The 15,812-nt window shown below is 48.4% G+C and overlaps 1 protein-coding gene across 6 annotated transcripts in view; it reads left to right on the forward strand.

Moving 5' to 3' along the window:
- Positions 1-15,812, forward strand: part of ARHGAP44 (Rho GTPase activating protein 44) — a 183,037-nt gene that overhangs the window by 99,475 nt on the left and 67,750 nt on the right. For 5 of the 6 annotated variants that reach the window (XR_006714690.1, XM_045487418.1, XM_045487416.1 and 2 more), the window contains exons 2-4: positions 1,186-1,225; positions 1,863-1,967; positions 15,350-15,426. Coding sequence is in view for 4 of the 6 variants with exons in the window: in XM_045487418.1 (XP_045343374.1) it covers positions 1,186-1,225; positions 1,863-1,967; positions 15,350-15,426 (222 nt within the window). In the remaining 2 variants the exon portion in view is untranslated. Of the gene's footprint in view, positions 1-1,185; positions 1,226-1,862; positions 1,968-15,349; positions 15,427-15,812 lie in introns of those variants that run through there. The other variant, XM_045487420.1, reaches the window with a different exon arrangement.

Here is a 15,812-nt window from a genome sequence, read left to right on the forward strand (position 1 = left end):
TGCCGCCTTCCTGATCCCTGGGCTACAGGGACCTGGCTTTTGTTGGACTTTTTATGTCTGCCCTCACTGGTATTTCCGTTCACAGCTTCAAGTGTGGAATATGTGAGGCAGAAGTCCCATATTTCACACCATGCTGTTCGTTGGGTCTGGCGGTCACTAGCCAGTCTACCTTCTGTCCGCCTTGCAAAGTCTTCTGTTTTATACGGAAAGCCCCAAGGTTTTGCTTTTAGTTAGCGACGGGAAATAGGTGAAACGTGTTCCCTCCGTCTCCCCAGGAGTGGAAGTCCTGGCACTAATATTTCAGTGTATCATTAGTTCTTCGGTATTTCATACATATGTTGCCATCTTTGACAATTCTGGTCGTTGAAGTTCTTCAGGCTCTCCATATATTGTGTTTTCTTTCTCTGTACCTTGAGTGTTGATCATCTGTTTTCATGGGAATTTGCAGTTTGTATGTGTGCGTGTGAGAGGGAGAGAGTGACCCCCAGAGACACAAGGTGACAGACAGAGAACACGCCCACGGGAGAGAAATCATTGACCGAACCTTATCTCTGAGATTCTCTAGACAATAAATTAGGAATGCTTTGCGCCATATAAGATTCGCATTCTCCCCTGATGTGGTGCAGGGGCTGCTAAGAGGTTGGGGGCACTTCGGCCCATGTCCAGGTTCTTTCTCCAGATGTGTTCATCTCGGGTTCAAGCTCCCCCACCCCCACTTTCTGGCAGGGGCGCCTAATGCTTGGTTGCCAGATCTGAATGGTGGCATTTGAGTTTATCACTAGGAATCCATATTTTCTCCTTGTTTGCTGTTTATCGATCCCTGGTCAGATTTCTGTTACTTTTACTTGCTTGTTTGGGGGAGGCCATGGGGTACAAGTTGGGGAACATGTTTAATTCTGTTACTTAAAAAAAAAAATGTCTGGAACAGCAGAAATGGTTTTGCTGTCCTTCATCCTGGGTCGAGACGGTAATGGAGTCTTCAGAGGATCTTACTTGCCAGAGTATTTAAGGTTCCCAGTAAATGCCAGTATGGTCTGTATTTTCTCTTGCTAGAAATGTCCACTAATAATGTGTGTTCTTCTAGTCTCACCATGAGCAGAGGAAGTGGGGAATAAGTACGAGACTGAGTTCTTAATTTTTTCTTTTTTTTTCCTTCACTGATATATTTCTCAATTTTCTCTTTAGGGCAGAAAAGACTGAAGTTCTGAGTGAAGACCTTCTTCAGGTAAGGTTGTCACAGGCCCCTTAGCATATAGACATGAAATATATCTTCCCGTTAAAACTGAGTCGTTCCCAGTGCCTGTTTAAACCGCTTACACTGCTCCTCATGCAGTCTGTTTAGACACAGCTTCTTTCCCTTTATGATATTACTTTATTTTTTTTAATGTTTATTTAGGTGGGTTTTTTTTTAGGTTTTTGAGAGAGAGAGAGCCAGAGCCAGAGCGTGAGCGGGGGAGGGACAGAAAGAGAGGGAGACACAGAATCCAAAGCAGGCTCCAGGCTCTGAGCCATCAGCACAGAGCCCGATGCAGGGCTCGAACTCATGACCTGAGCTAAAGTCGGAGGCTCAACCGACTGAGCCACCCAGGCACCCCTGTATATTACTTTAAATACCGGTTTAGGTAAGACTTTTCAGGAGACCTGGCTGTCATTTCACTGCGGGGTCACAGAATCTCCTCGTCTGTGATTGTCCCTCCCTCCCCCCAGCTCTGGTTCTCCAGCGTTGGGTGTTGAATCCCCAGCAGTGCTTGTCTCTGCACAGACACGGGGTAGGCTCTTCTCCCGCGGTTGCCCAGATGGATGGCCCTGCTTCTCCTGACCTTGCCCTCACCTGGTAACCCCGCCCACTGCTCTGTGTGCAGGTGGAGAAACGCCTGGAGCTGGTGAAGCAAGTCTCCCACAGCACGCACAAGAAGCTCACCGCATGTCTCCAGGGCCAGCAAGGTGCCGAGGCTGACAAGCGCTCTGTAAGTACCCCCCACGCCCTGACCGCACCACCCCGGCAGCTTAAACCTGGCCATCGGAGGACAGGGGTCCCGCTCCTGGGGCCGTGTTTGGTTACGCTGTGTTTCTACGGCCATTTCTGTGTCTGAGGGTTGACGTGTCCTGTGTTTCTGCCGTGTGGCAGCCCCTTCCCACCCCCTTCCTGCCCTTGAACCCTGCCCGAGGCATCCTTCCCCACCCTCAGCAGGCAAGACCCTGTCCCTCTGTCCCTCTCTTTGTTCTCCCCAGACGGGAGCAACCAGGGTGTGCTTGGGATTCCACGGTTAGGGAAGCTCTAAGCTGTCTTCTCTCTGCTTTGTCTCACTTACAGACTCCCTGTGCCTCCAGAGTATTTAGGATCCCATGGAAAAAAATCCCCCCTAGGGCACCTGCAAAGACCGTTGTGAAAATTATTTTCCCTATAATGAAAACTTCATTTTATTTGTTTATTTTTTTTTTTTAATTTTTTTTTTCAACGTTTATTTTTATTTTTGGGACAGAGAGAGACAGAGCATGAACGGGGGAGGGGCAGAGAGAGAGGGAGACACAGAATCGGAAACAGGCTCCAGGCTCCGAGCCATCAGCCCAGAGCCCAATGCGGGGCTCGAACTCACGGACCGCGAGATCGTGACCTGGCTGAAGTCGGGCGCTTAACCGACTGCGCCACCCAGGCGCCCCTTATTTGTTTATTTTTAAAGTGTATTTATTTTGAGAGAGACAGAGACAGTGCGAGTGGGGAAGAGGCAGAAAGAGGGAGAAAGAGGGAATCCCAAGCAGGCCCCGTGCTGCCAGCACAGAGCCCGGCGCGGGTTTCGAACTCCTGAAACCGTGAGATCTTAACCTGAACCGAAACCAAGAGTTGGAGGCTTAACCGACTGAGCCACCCGGGCACCCCTTCCCTGTAAGGGAAGGCTACTGAAAGGTTAATAAAGGTTAATGAAACCTTGAAAGAGAGCCTGACGAATGAAGGTATCCTAATGTCTTTGTGGGTAAGCTACGTTAGTAACAAGAGGCATTGCCTATTGCGATTCTGTTGAACAGTCCTTGCTGGAACCAGTCGTCTCTGGCTTCCCTCCTGACCTCCTCCCCGCCCCCAACTCCACCAGAGATTAAAACAAATTCTTAGAGGTTCCACTGGCTTTATTTCAAGGACTCTGCCATCTAGGAGGTTTTGATCCTCCTTGAGTTTATGGTCAACATGCTTGGTGTGTTTCTGTCTCTGGCATGCAGTTGCTGTTGACCTCTGTTTCCCAGGGGTCTTCCTGAGCCTCCCACCCCCAGCTTAAGCGGGCTCATGTTGAGTGACTGTCACGCGATGTGTCCGGATGCTTCATCCTGTCTCATGCTGCCATTCTAGAACCTTCCCTGTCAATCATTCCATCTTCTTCCCAGTGCTCGTGGCTTCTTTCTTAACATTCCCAGAAGGAATCACTTATGTGTGGTAGAAAGACAATGTTCACAGGGTTTGGGAAATATCTATGGAAGTAATTCTGTGTGTATCCAGTGTTTTAGCAAGGGGCACCCGAACCGTCTGAAGGGAGAGTCTGCAGGGGCGCCTAGGAGGCTCAGTCAGTTAAGTGTCCGACTTCAGCTGAGGTCATGATCTCAAGGTTCGTGAGTTCGAGCCCCGCATCAGGCTCTGTGCTGACGGCTCAGAGCCTGGAGCCTGCTTTGGAATCTGTGTCTCCCTCTCTCTCTGCCTCTTCCCTGCTTGTACTCTGCCTGTCTGTCTGTCTGTCTCTCTCTCTGTCTCTCTTTCTCTCTCTCTTTCTCTCAAAAATAAACATTAAAAAAAATGATAATGGGGGCACCTGGGTGGCTCAGTCGATTAAGCGTCTGACCTGAAACTCAGGTCATGATCTTGCTGTTCATGAGTCCAAGCCCCTGTCGGGTTCTGTGCTGACAGCCCAGAGCCTGGAGCTTGCTTCAGATTCCGTGTCTCCCTTTCTCTCTGCCCCTCCCTCACTTGTGCTCTGTCTCTCTCTGTCTCTCTCTCTCAAAAAATAAACATTTAAAAAAAAATCGGCTAACCCTGGCAGAGGTGGTCCCCCCAGGGTCATCAAGGCACCAGATGTCAAAGCCTCAGATTACAACAGATACAAGACATAGTTAACACCCTGATTAATTGTGACTTTTGCATAAAGGATCTTACTTATCACTTAATGAGATGTCTGAGGTAGTGGGTCCCGAGGTATATTCATCAGCTTTGGGCCAGCATGTCTGTGATGTTCTTGTCCCTCCTAGTAGTTGTAATGTGGCTGCTGTGGCTCCTGGCATCACATCTTCATGTTAACCCCATCAGAGGCAGAACACGTGAGGGTGGTATAGAAGATGAACTATCTTTGCATGCTTGTTTCTGTTTTGTTTTTATCGGGGAAGAGAAAAGCCTTTCCCAAAATAATTTATTTTATGTTGCCCTAGCTGCAAGGGAGGCTAAGGAGGGGAATACGTGTTGGGGAGAAATGGTGTTGCCATGGCTGGCCATGATTCGCTAGCTGGGACACAGGTGATGGGGCTGCTGTTGGCGGGGGGCGGGGGGGGCACACAGTGGCTGTTGTCAGGCCCTGAGGATTACAGTGATCACTATGCAAATTGGACACCCCTCTGGTCGACCTGGAGGAAGTCTGTGCTCAATACGGGGGTGTTGCTCAAATACGTGTAGGTCAGTGATTCCACAGCATAAATTTCAAGCATCTGATTTGGGCATTGATTTCTTGAGCTGATCAGTCTTCTCGCATCCTCCTGGGACCGAATATATGATCTGGCAGGAAAGAAAGTCAAAGAGCTATTTTAAATATTGAACAGCCTCAGACCGGCCAGAAAAAAATGTCCAAGGCCGTGACTCAAATCCATTTTTCCAGTTTTTTTCTGAAGTGACACATCCAGGGGTTTCATAGGAGCCATGGCACTTATTAATTGCCTCATACTGAAATATGTGCTCATTTCTCTGAGATTATTAGGTAAGGAGATATGTCAAGATCCAAGGAACAGGCAAAAAGAAAAAGGGATTAAAAGTGAGAACCTTGGGGCGCCTGGGTGGCGCAGTCGGTTAAGCGTCCGACTTCAGCCAGGTCACGATCTCGCGGTCCGTGAGTTCGAGCCCCACGTCGGGCTCTGGGCTGATGGCTCAGGGCCTGGAGCCTGTTTCCGATTCTGTGTCTCCCTCTCTCTCTGCCCCTCCCCAGTTCATGCTCTGTCTCTCTCTGTCCCAAAAATAAATAAACATTGAAAAAAAAATTAAAAAAAAAAAAAAAGTGAGAACCTTAACCGTGTCTCCCTTTCTCTCTGCCCCTCCCCTGCTCATGCTCTGTGTCTCTCAAAAAATTAAATAAAACATTAAAAAAAAATTTTTTTTTTAAAGAGTGGGGTGTCTGGGTAGTTCAGTCAGTTGAGCGTCTGACTTTAGCTCAGGTCATGATCTTGTGTTCATGGGTTCGAGCCCCATGTCAGGCTCTGTGCTGACAGCTCAGAGCCTGGAGCCCACTTTGGATTCTATGTTTCCCTTTCTGTCTGCCCCTCCCCTGCTCACGCTCTGTCTCTCTCTGTCTCTCAAAAAATAAAACATTAAAAAAAATTTTAAGTGAGACACTTAAAAAAAAAAAAAATAGAAGAGAATGGGGAAGATTGGGAGTGAAGTAAGTAATGAGCTAACACCAAATGAGGAAGGTAGGTGTTCAGAGAGGGAGATGTAAATACAGAGAACAGACTGATGGAAGCCAGAGGGTAGGCGGTAGGGGGATGGGTGAAAGGGGTGGAGGGGAGAGGGAGGTCCAGGCTTCCAGTTATGGGATGAATAAGTCACAGGGATGACAGCCTGGGGAATAGTCAGTGGTGTGGTAATATCATACAACAGTGACAGTGTGCATAGATAACGTGCATGGGTATAGGGTTGTCGAATCACTACATTATGCATCTGAAACTAATGTAACGTCGTCTGTCATCTATACTTCTGTAAAAAGAGAGGGAGAGGGAGAGAGAGGGTCAAGAGATGGTCCTCGGGGAATAAGGCCAGCGGAAATGAGAGGTGGAGTCCTAGAGTCTCAGGATGGGAAGGGACTTTATCCCAGAAGGTGCACAGGTTTTTATTGGAGCCCATGGCAGTTTGTTGCTACTGGTCACTTTTTTTTTTTTTTTAATGCTCATTTATTTTGGGAGAGCGGGGGAGGGGCAAAGAGAGAGGAAATCCCAAGAAGGCTCCATGCTGTCAGCACAGAGCCTGACGCAGGGCTTGATCCCACGACTGCGAGATCATGATCTGAGCTGAAACAAAGAGTCGGACGCTTAACTGACTGGGCCACCCAGGCACCCCCTTATTTGGTGCTTGTTTTTAAACAAGCTCACTAGTTGTGGGTTTTTTTGTTTTTTGTTTGTTTTGTTTTTTGAGAGAGAACGAGAGCAAGTAGGGGAGGGGCAGAGAGAGAAAGGGAGACACAGAATCCTAAGCAGGCTCCAGGCTCCGAGCTGTCAGCACAGAGCCCGACGTGGGGCTCGAACCCACAGACCGTGAGATCATGACCTGAGCCGAAGTCGGACGCTCAACCAACTGAGCCACCCAGGTGCCCCCAAGCTCATTAGTTCTTAGCAGTTTCGTAGTTTCCAACACTCCAGCCTTACTGTATACCTGAAAGCCGGGGCTGGCTGTCACACGGGAGCAGACAGAGAAGTGGAGTTTGGTTGGCACTGTCTCAGTGACCCGAGCAGCATTATTCAGTGGGTACTGAGCTAAACCAGATTCCTTATGTGGGATGGAGACTAGAGAAGATACGAATCAGGCTGCCATTTTGCTTCCTTTAGTCCAGGCCAATAGCTGGTTAATTCATTGGTTTCTGAGACCGTCAGTATAATGAACATGATTGGTTTTTCACCGTCCTTGTGCTTCTTCTGTAGGGCATTCCCATTCAACAAGCACACTGTTAGGAGGAGTCCTTCTCCACCTTAATCACTAAATACTTGGAAAGGGCCACGTCTGCCACGTGAAGCCACACTTAATGCCGCGTGCTGAGCAAACCCAGCAAGATCCCTGTTCTCTGGAGGCTCACGGTCTTGCAGGGAAGCAGCCATTCCATGGAGTCAGTAATTAGGCATCACTAGGAATTAAATAGTAGAGGGTTTCTGTGAGGAAGTGGCCTTTAAAGACAGCAGAAGGTAGTGGCACCAAAAGAGGTCAAGGTGCCTGTAGGACAGGGAATGACATGTGCAGAGTTTTCAGAGACAGCAAGGAGTCAGGGGCATTTTCGAGAAACACGAGGGGGTCGTAGAGTGTGGATGATGACAAGGGGAGAGGCAGGAAATGGGACAGCGGGGACCCCATCTCACTGTGTAGGCATGGTAAGGATTTGGACTTGATCTCTAAGAGCAGTGGGGAGCCAGTGCTTTAATCAGGAGCAGCATGGTCTGATTTATTGGCAGTTGTGTGAAAAATGGGGCGGTGGCTATGGTGGGGCATATGGGTCAGGGGCCCCAGTTGTGTGGGGCAGGGGCTATGGTGGAAGTAAGAGAGACAAATATGGTGGCGATCTTTGGGAGATACACCAGGATCAGGGAAGATGGAGAGAAATTGGCAGATGTGGTAGATACACCATGTAGAGCATCCGGGTCTTGAATGGACATGGGGGTTTGAAGAGTCAAGAGGGTTGGGGCGCCTGGGTGGCGCAGTCGGTTAAGCGTCCGACTTCAGCCAGGTCACGATCTCGCGGTCCGTGGGTTCGAGCCCCGCGTCGGGCTCTGGGCTGATGGCTCAGAGCCTGGAGCCTGCTTCGGATTCTGTGTCTCCCTCTCTCTCTGCCCCTCCGCCGTTCATGCTCTGTCTCTCTCTGTCCCAAAAATGAATAAACGTTGAAAAAAAAATTAAAAAAAAAAAAAAAAAAAAGAGGGCTTTCAGGGTCTCTCTGGCTCGAGCGACTCTAGACTCCATAATGAGTCACTTAAGGAGATAAATGGCCTTGAGTCAAGAGCCCCAGGACCTGCAACATTTTAAGCCCTCACTGGAGGAGAATCTAGCAAAGAAGGTGGAACAGTCAAGAATGGTACAGGAAAACCACCTCCTTGACTCCTAAACATTACCCTTTATTTTTCTCTTTCCACACCCAGACTTTCGGGAGGGCCCACTGTCTTCCTTCAGACAATTTCCACGTGCTTCAGCATTTGCCACCCTCGTCCATGCAGGCAGGCATCATCTCTGGCCTGAACATAGCTGTTCCCGACGGGTCCCCCACTCTCCACTCCAAACCCATCCCCGTTATAATCCACTGTCTACAACGGAGATCAGACAATGCCACTGTCCTGCTTCAGTCCCACCCAAAGATTCCCATTGTAGAATAACATTTGAGCTCCTCACCCTGACCCTTGGGCCCTAATGATACGCCTTCCCCTGCATCTCTGAGCTCAGCTCTTGTTCCCGCCCGCTGTCATCATTGTCCCAACGGCACTGACCTGTCGCAGAACACGGGCGTGCCCGCAACTTTTTTATTTTTCGATTCTCAGCTCAGGGGTTCTCAACACCTAATGTGTTCGTTCCCTTCCTCCCCCAATCACATCACCTCATTTTATTTCCTTCATCGTGTGTAATATGATTATCTGAAGTCCTTAAGATCGTTCCCCTCCACGGATACATGAGTTCCACGGGAGCAGGGATCTTGCCCATCCATCATGACCGCATTTTTAATGCCTAGAACAGGGCCCGCCACAGGGTAGGCAATGCTAAAAATACATCTGTGTCATGAATGGATGGCCCAGGAGTATTTTAGGCACAGGACCTGCCTGATGTGTCAGCAAGCCAGTTTGAATCTTTCCTTTTCTCTCCAGAAGCAAGTTAGCATCATGATCTTAAGCTCTGGAAGCTGACCGCCTGAGCTTGAAGCCCAGGTCCGCTGTTTCCTGATTATACCTGACCTTGGACAAGTCAGTTAGCTTTGTATATCTCTTGCCTTCTTCATTTGGTAAGAACAGTAACGAATTTCTACCCAATAGCGTTGTTTGAGAGCTCAGTGAGGTAATACACAGGAATGCCTAGCACAGTGCTTAACGTAAGTAAATATTCAAGAGGTGTAACCCACTGCCATTATTGGGGCCCCACCGTTCAGCTGAAATGACCATTGACAACTACTGAGCCCTGAGCAGCCCGTCTGGGCTGTGTCTTTTGGGGAGTGAACTCGGGAGTTGCCTGGGCTTGGAATCAGCAGTTTTCAGGACTAGAGGGTACGGGTGTGTATGTTGGGGAAACAGAGTGGATATTAGGATGAGACTTTTTGTCTCTTAGTCATTCTACAAAGTGTGTTGATTGTTCCTGAGATAATTTTAGAGGGAACAGTCATCTCAGGAAAGTTGATTTGATGACTTCCAGACCCTGGAACATTGTGGCTTCCCTAACCTTAATTCTTAAGGTTCTACCAGTCCTCTAGAATTGGGGGGACGTTTATTTTAGTTTTTTGTAATGTTTATTTATTTTTTGAAAGAGAGAGATGGAACAAGAGTAGGGGAGATGCCGAGAGAGAGGGAGACACAGAATCCGAAGCAGGCTCCAGGCTCTGAGCTGTCTGCGCAGAGCCCGACAAGGGGCTCAAACCCACGAACCATGACATCATGACCTGAGCTGAAGTCGGACACTCAACCGACTAAGCCAGCCAGGTGCCCCAGTAGAGAACTTATTTAAATAAATGTTGTCGTCTTCGTTCAGTGATCTATGTATCCGTTAGAAACAGAAAGAAAGAATGGGCCAGCTGTATGTGTCACCATGGGAAATGGGTCACACGGTATCTCCACACCAAGCAGAGAGCAAGGCTCAGGGTGGTGTATGTTGTATGCCAACATTTGTGGGGGGAAATAGAGCCACTAAGAACAGACACACGTGAGTATAACGGATCCACTTAGAATCTTTGTGGAAGGGTACGCAAAAGGCTGGTCCCTGTCACTGGCTCTCTGGTGGCAAGAGTCACAGATGCAAGGGACACTGGTTGGTGTAACCCTTCTGGTGACTTCATGCGCCATGCCCATGTATTTCCTGTTCCTGTTCAGTTTACTGTAAGTCCAGTAAACTGGCCCTTGTACACAGAGGGCGAGCAGAGACCAAAGGAAGAGGCAGACAGACCGCTCCAGGTTAAGTAGGTGGCAGCTTTAATAAGGAAGCTTATTTATGTGGTTTGTCTTGGGTGGTCATAAGACCAATAGGTCCCCCCTCCCCCTTTCCAAATCTTAAAAGTTCATAGAGACCTCAACTAGGGTTTGGTCGCGTAGACTGTCCGGATGGTCTCAATAGCACCTTACTTTACTCTCCCAGGGTTGTGTCCTTAAGGCAGCTTGCTGGTTGAGCGAGGCAGGTGGATAGAATGTTCCAAGGACAGGGGAGTGGGCGAGGAACCTCCGATTGCCTGGGTCCAGTGCACGGGTCAGTCAGCAGTCACATCCTCTCTGTGACCTCCTCCAATAGCTAGCTAGCTAGCTAGATATGACCAAGGACAAGAGAGAGAGAGAGAGGAAGGTCATTCTCCCCGTTAAAAATCTTAAGAATGAAAGGGCCATTGAAACAGGAGTCCCTGTCACTGTGTGATACTTTGTCACTGACTACTACCCTCTCTGCCACCTGAAAGCATCTCAGAGGCATTAGTGAGGGTGTTAAGTGACTAGGAATGGCTGGAAACTTATGTTGCTTCCCTCGCACAAGAGCAGGACCCAAAGTCCTACGCTTCAGGCTGGTTTTTCTAGTCTGCATTTTGCAGAAGAGATGTTTGGCTGTCCCCACCATCCTTCCCTGAGACTGGTTAGCTTCATGATCATCAGTGGCTGTTTTTATTATGTTGGTCTTGACCCTTGTGCCTCTGGCCACCCACAGGCACAGTTTCTTGCTCACTTAGACCCTCTGATGGGACTAATTGAACTAATCTTTGTCCATAGTTAGAAAAACTTGAGTCATCAGCCAGTAGGTATGTTTCTCCAGCAGATGTCAACCTCCTGGCTATTGAAAGTCGTCTATAGTCTGATACAGGCACCGTCTCTCTTAGCTTTCTTCCTTGTCACATTTCAAAGAAGGATTCTGAACAGCTGAGGTCCTGCCCTAAAGCCGGGGGTCATGGGACTTGAGGTGCTCAACACAAACCAGAAGAGATCGATACTATGATTGTTCTGTCTGCATTCAAGACAGAGCATCTCTGCTGGTTGATTATTGGGATATTTTAGGACTTTATGTATTGAAGACCTTTCTCTTTAAACCAGGTTTCTCAGCCTCAGCACTCTTGATGTTTTGGGCCGAGTAATTCTTTATTTCGACGGAGGGGCGGGGGTGCTGTCCTGTGCGTGGTAGGATATTGAGCAGAATCCCTGGCCTCTATCCATTAGACGCCAGAAGTGTCCGCCATGTGTGATAAGTGAGAGTATCTTTGTGCATTGCCAAACCTCCCATGAGAACAGAGGGCAGAATCACTCCTGATTAAAAACAAAACCAGGGGCTCCTGGGTGGCTCAGTTGGTTGAGCGTCCAACTTTGGCTCAGGTCATGATCTCAGGGTCGTGGGTTCGAGCCCTGCATCAGGCTCTGTGCTGATGGCTCAGAGCCTGGAGCCTGCTTCAGATTCATGTCTCTCTCTCTCTCTCTCTCTCTCTGCCCCTTCCTCACTCACGCTCTGTCTCTCTCAATCTCTCAAAAATAAATGAATGTTAAAAAAAAAAAAAAGAACCAGGGGCGCCTGGGTGGCGCAGTCGGTTGAGCGTCCGACTTCAGCCAGGTCACGATCTCGCGGTCCGTGAGTTCGAGCCCCGCGTCAGGCTCTGGGCTGATGGCTCAGAGCCTGGAGCCTGTTTCCGATTCTGTGTCTCCCTCTCTCTCTGCCCCTCCCCCGTTCATGCTCTCTCTCTGTCCCAAAAATAAATAAACATTGAAAAAAAAAATTAAAAAAAAACAAACAAACAAGACCATGATTCATGGTGCCTCTGTGAGCATATATTAGACCTGCTTCACTCTTTTCTTCTCTAACTACCTTAGACACTTTTTAAAAATGTGCTTTAAATAACTTTTATAAAAGGTGATATTGGGGGGGGCGGGGGGGCACCCGGTGGCTCTGTTGGTTAAGCATCCGACTTCGGCTCAGGTCAGGATCTCACAGTCTGTGAGTTCGAGCCCGCGTCGGGCTCTGTGCTGACAGCTCAGAGCTTGGAGCCTGCTTTAGAATCTGTGACTTTCTCTCTCTCTGCCCCTCCCCCACTCACGCTCTGTCTCTGTCTCTCAAAAAATAAATGGATGTTAAACACAATTTAAAAAAAAAAAAAAGGTGATGTGGAAATACATTTCCTCATAACGTATTGTTTGCTGCACCTTTTCTTAAGTCTCCTGAAATTTCTACACCACAGCCTTGTAGGACAACTAGAAGGTGATGTTTAAGTTTGGATGTGTTAATACTGAGTTGCCCAGTCTAGTTTTTACCAAGAAGAATGTCCCATTTTATTTGAAGTGACGAGTAGTGATTTTGTCCCCTGCGTGGAAGGCGTCTGACCCCACTGGAATGGACGTGTCTAAGCGCAGGGAGAGGGATACATGTTAGACCCAAGGAAGGCCTTATCCACACAGGTGTCGCGGGCTCTCTCTCCCTGGATTTACCTCAGGACCCACATGAACTTCCAGATCACTCTTGGGGGTTGACCTGCCTGCCCGTGTCTTCCCTGGGGACACATTAGAGTTTGCAGATTTCCTGGGGGTGTTCAGATCTGTAAATTCAAGTGGATGGAGCCCTAAAAACTTGTTTTCCTGCTTGATCCCACTTACAAGCCATTTGGATTTGTCTGTCTCAGGATTGAGTTAGTGTAGTTCAGTTTAATTATTTTTTAACTTATGTTTTTAGAGAGAAAGCAGGGGAGAGAAAGAGAGAGAATGTTAAGGAGGCTCTGTGTTCAGGGCAGAGCCCAACTCAGGGCTCGACCCCACAACCCCGGAATCATGACCTGAGCCAAAATCAAGAGTTAGGTGCACAGGGCGCCTGGGTGGCTCAGTCAGTTAAGCGTCCGACTTCGGCTTGGGTCATGATCTCATGGTTCGTGGGTTCGAGCCCCACATCGGGCTCTGTGCTGACAGCTCAGAGCCCGGAGCCTGTTTCAGATTCTGTGTCTCCCTCTCTCTATGCCCCTCCCCAACTCATGTTCTGTCTCCCTCTGTCTCAAAAATAACATTAAAAAAAAATTAAAAAAAAACAAAAAAGAGGTGCTCAGCTGACTGAGCCACCCAGGAGCCCCGTGGATTGAGTCATTTTAATCCGATCACGCTCTTAAATCCTCCGAGGGTCATCAGACGCCCTCAGAATGAGACCTCGGTGCCTGCCTCTGGGGGAGAAGGCCCTCTACGATCTGGCCTCTGCCTTATGCTCTACCCACTCCTTGTCACTCACTCACTGTGCCCCAGCTGCACTGGCCTCCGTGGGGACCTTAGGGCAGCCATATTGGTCCCACCTCAGGGCCTTTGTGCATGCAGTTCCCTCTACTTGGACTATTCTTAAGTCTCTTTGAGGCATGGCTGACTCTCTTTCCCACGTGGGTTGCATCTTAAATGCCACCCTTCTGAGAGGTCTTCCCGTATCATGGCTGCACACACGTCACCACTCCCCATTGTCCTGATTTCTGCTCTCCCTACTTAGCATAATGTTTTCGAGGTTCCCCCGCAGCTTATGTCACCGCTTCGTTCCTTTTTATGGCTGAATAATATTCCCTTGTCTGATTAGACCGCTTTTTACCAATCCCTGCATCAGGTGGTGGACGATCAAGCTGTTTGCGCCTTTCGGCTGTTGCGAATCGTGCTGCCGTTCTCACGCGTGCACATGTGGTGTGTTTCTTTTGACCATCTGCTTTCAATTACTCTGAGTGGAATTGAGTAGAATCACCAGGCCATATGGTAATTTTGTGTCGTTTGTTGAAATGTTGCCACGCTCCAGAAGCGCCGCCCCGTTTTGCATTTCCACCAGCCCTGCTTGATGAAGCTCAGCATTTCTCTACCTGTTCACCAAGGCTCGGCATGCTCACCGATACTTTGTTTCTGGTTGTTATTATTGCCCTTGCCATGCTAGTGGGTATAAGTAGTCTCTCTTTGCGGCTCTGATGCGGATTTCCTTCATAACTGATGACGTCAAGCGTCTTTCATATGTTCAGAGGCATTTTCTGTCTTCTTTGCAGGGTGCCTTTGTTTTTATGGTTACTTTCTTCTCATTGTCACTGTATGTGAACACCTTTCTCTCTCCCTCCCCCTCCCTCCCTTTCTCTCTCTCTCTCTCTCTCTCTCTCTCTCTCTCGACCATAAGCTGCCTCGTTTATAAAATGGAGCTGTGGTACTTCTCCCGGGAGAGACTGACCTTTGGAACTTAAAGCATTGTTCAAGTCATTGTTAACATAAGTTTCAAATCTTGTCTTTTTTTTTTTTTTCTTGCTGTTATTCCACTTTATTTTCATTTTTTAGAGAAAGCGAGCAAGGGAGGGGCAGAGAGAGAGAATCCCAAGCAGGCTCCTGGCTCAATGCTCAGCCCAACTCAGGGCTCTAACTCACAACCATGACGTGATGTGAGCCGAAATCAAGACTTGGATGACTAACCTACTGAGCCACCCAGGCGCCCCTATCTCATTGTATTTTAAAATGCAGTCTGGGGGCATCTGGGTGGCTCAGTCAGCTAAGCGTCCGACATCAGCTCAGGTCACGATCACTCAGTCCGTGAGTTTGAGCCCCGCGTCGGGCTCTGTGCTGAACGCTCAGAGCCTGGAGCCTGTTTCGGATTCTGTGTCTCCCTCTTTCTCTGACCCTCCCCCGTTCATGCTCTGTCTCTCTCTGTCTCAAAAATAAATAAACGTTAAAAAAAATTAAAAATAAATAAATAAGAAATAAAATGCAGTCTGTAAACTGTAAGCTTATTTTCCAAATTGGCACATTTTTTTTTAAATCTCTTTTAAAAAAATTTTTTTAATGCTTATTCATTTTTGAGAGAGAGAGAGAAAGAGACAGATCATGAGCAGGGGAGGGTCAGAGAGAGAGGGAAACACAGAATCCAAAGCAGGCTCCAGGCTCTGAGCCGTCAGCACAGAGCCCGACGCGGGGCTTGAACTCACCAACTGTGAGATCGTGACCTGAGCCAGAGTCAGACGCTCAACCGACCGAGCTATCCAGGCGCCCCCTAAGTTGGCACCTTTATTTCAGTTTTGATTTTCTGAGTTTTGACCTGTCTGTGTCTAATCTGTCCTTGAACGCTATGAGTGTTTAGGTTTTAAACATATTTTAAGGTCGGTTTGTATCTTAACTAACACAGTATTGAGGCAGGAATTTGACTTTCTGCTGTTTTAGAGTAGGCAGATGACTGTTGGAGTGGTTTTCATTACAACATCGTCGTCGTTGTTGTTGTTCTCCTTTTCAGAAAAAGTTGCCTTTGACAACACTGGCTCAGTGTTTGATGGAGGGGTCAGCTATCCTGGGAGATGACACGCTTCTCGGGTAAGTGACACCATGTGTGGGTTTGTACCAAATCTGCGTAAGTCCCCATCCCTGAAAAGGGCACCAGAACTTCTCAGGGATGCACTGAGGACACCTGAAAGTCTGGCTGGGGCTTGGGTGCGAAGAAGAAAGGGTTTGCCAGTGAGAAAAATGCAAAAAGCCCAGGGATCGAAGTCATCTTGTCTGTGCAGTGAGGCAACTTCCCTGGGGGAGGAAATTAGCATACTAAGCACACGACACTGTGGAAGGACAGTTGAAACCCCCAGGGCTCCAGCGGAAGCAAATGGGAAAGCTCTCCATGTCAGATGTCAAAAATTATAGGATTCCGAGAACAGCCCTGGCTGATTTGGAGCTCACAACGAAAACAAACTAAAAATAGAATCGTC

The sequence above is a fragment of the Leopardus geoffroyi genome, chromosome E1, assembly GCF_018350155.1.
Source record: "Leopardus geoffroyi isolate Oge1 chromosome E1, O.geoffroyi_Oge1_pat1.0, whole genome shotgun sequence".
Classification (NCBI taxonomy): domain Eukaryota; kingdom Metazoa; phylum Chordata; class Mammalia; order Carnivora; family Felidae; genus Leopardus; species Leopardus geoffroyi.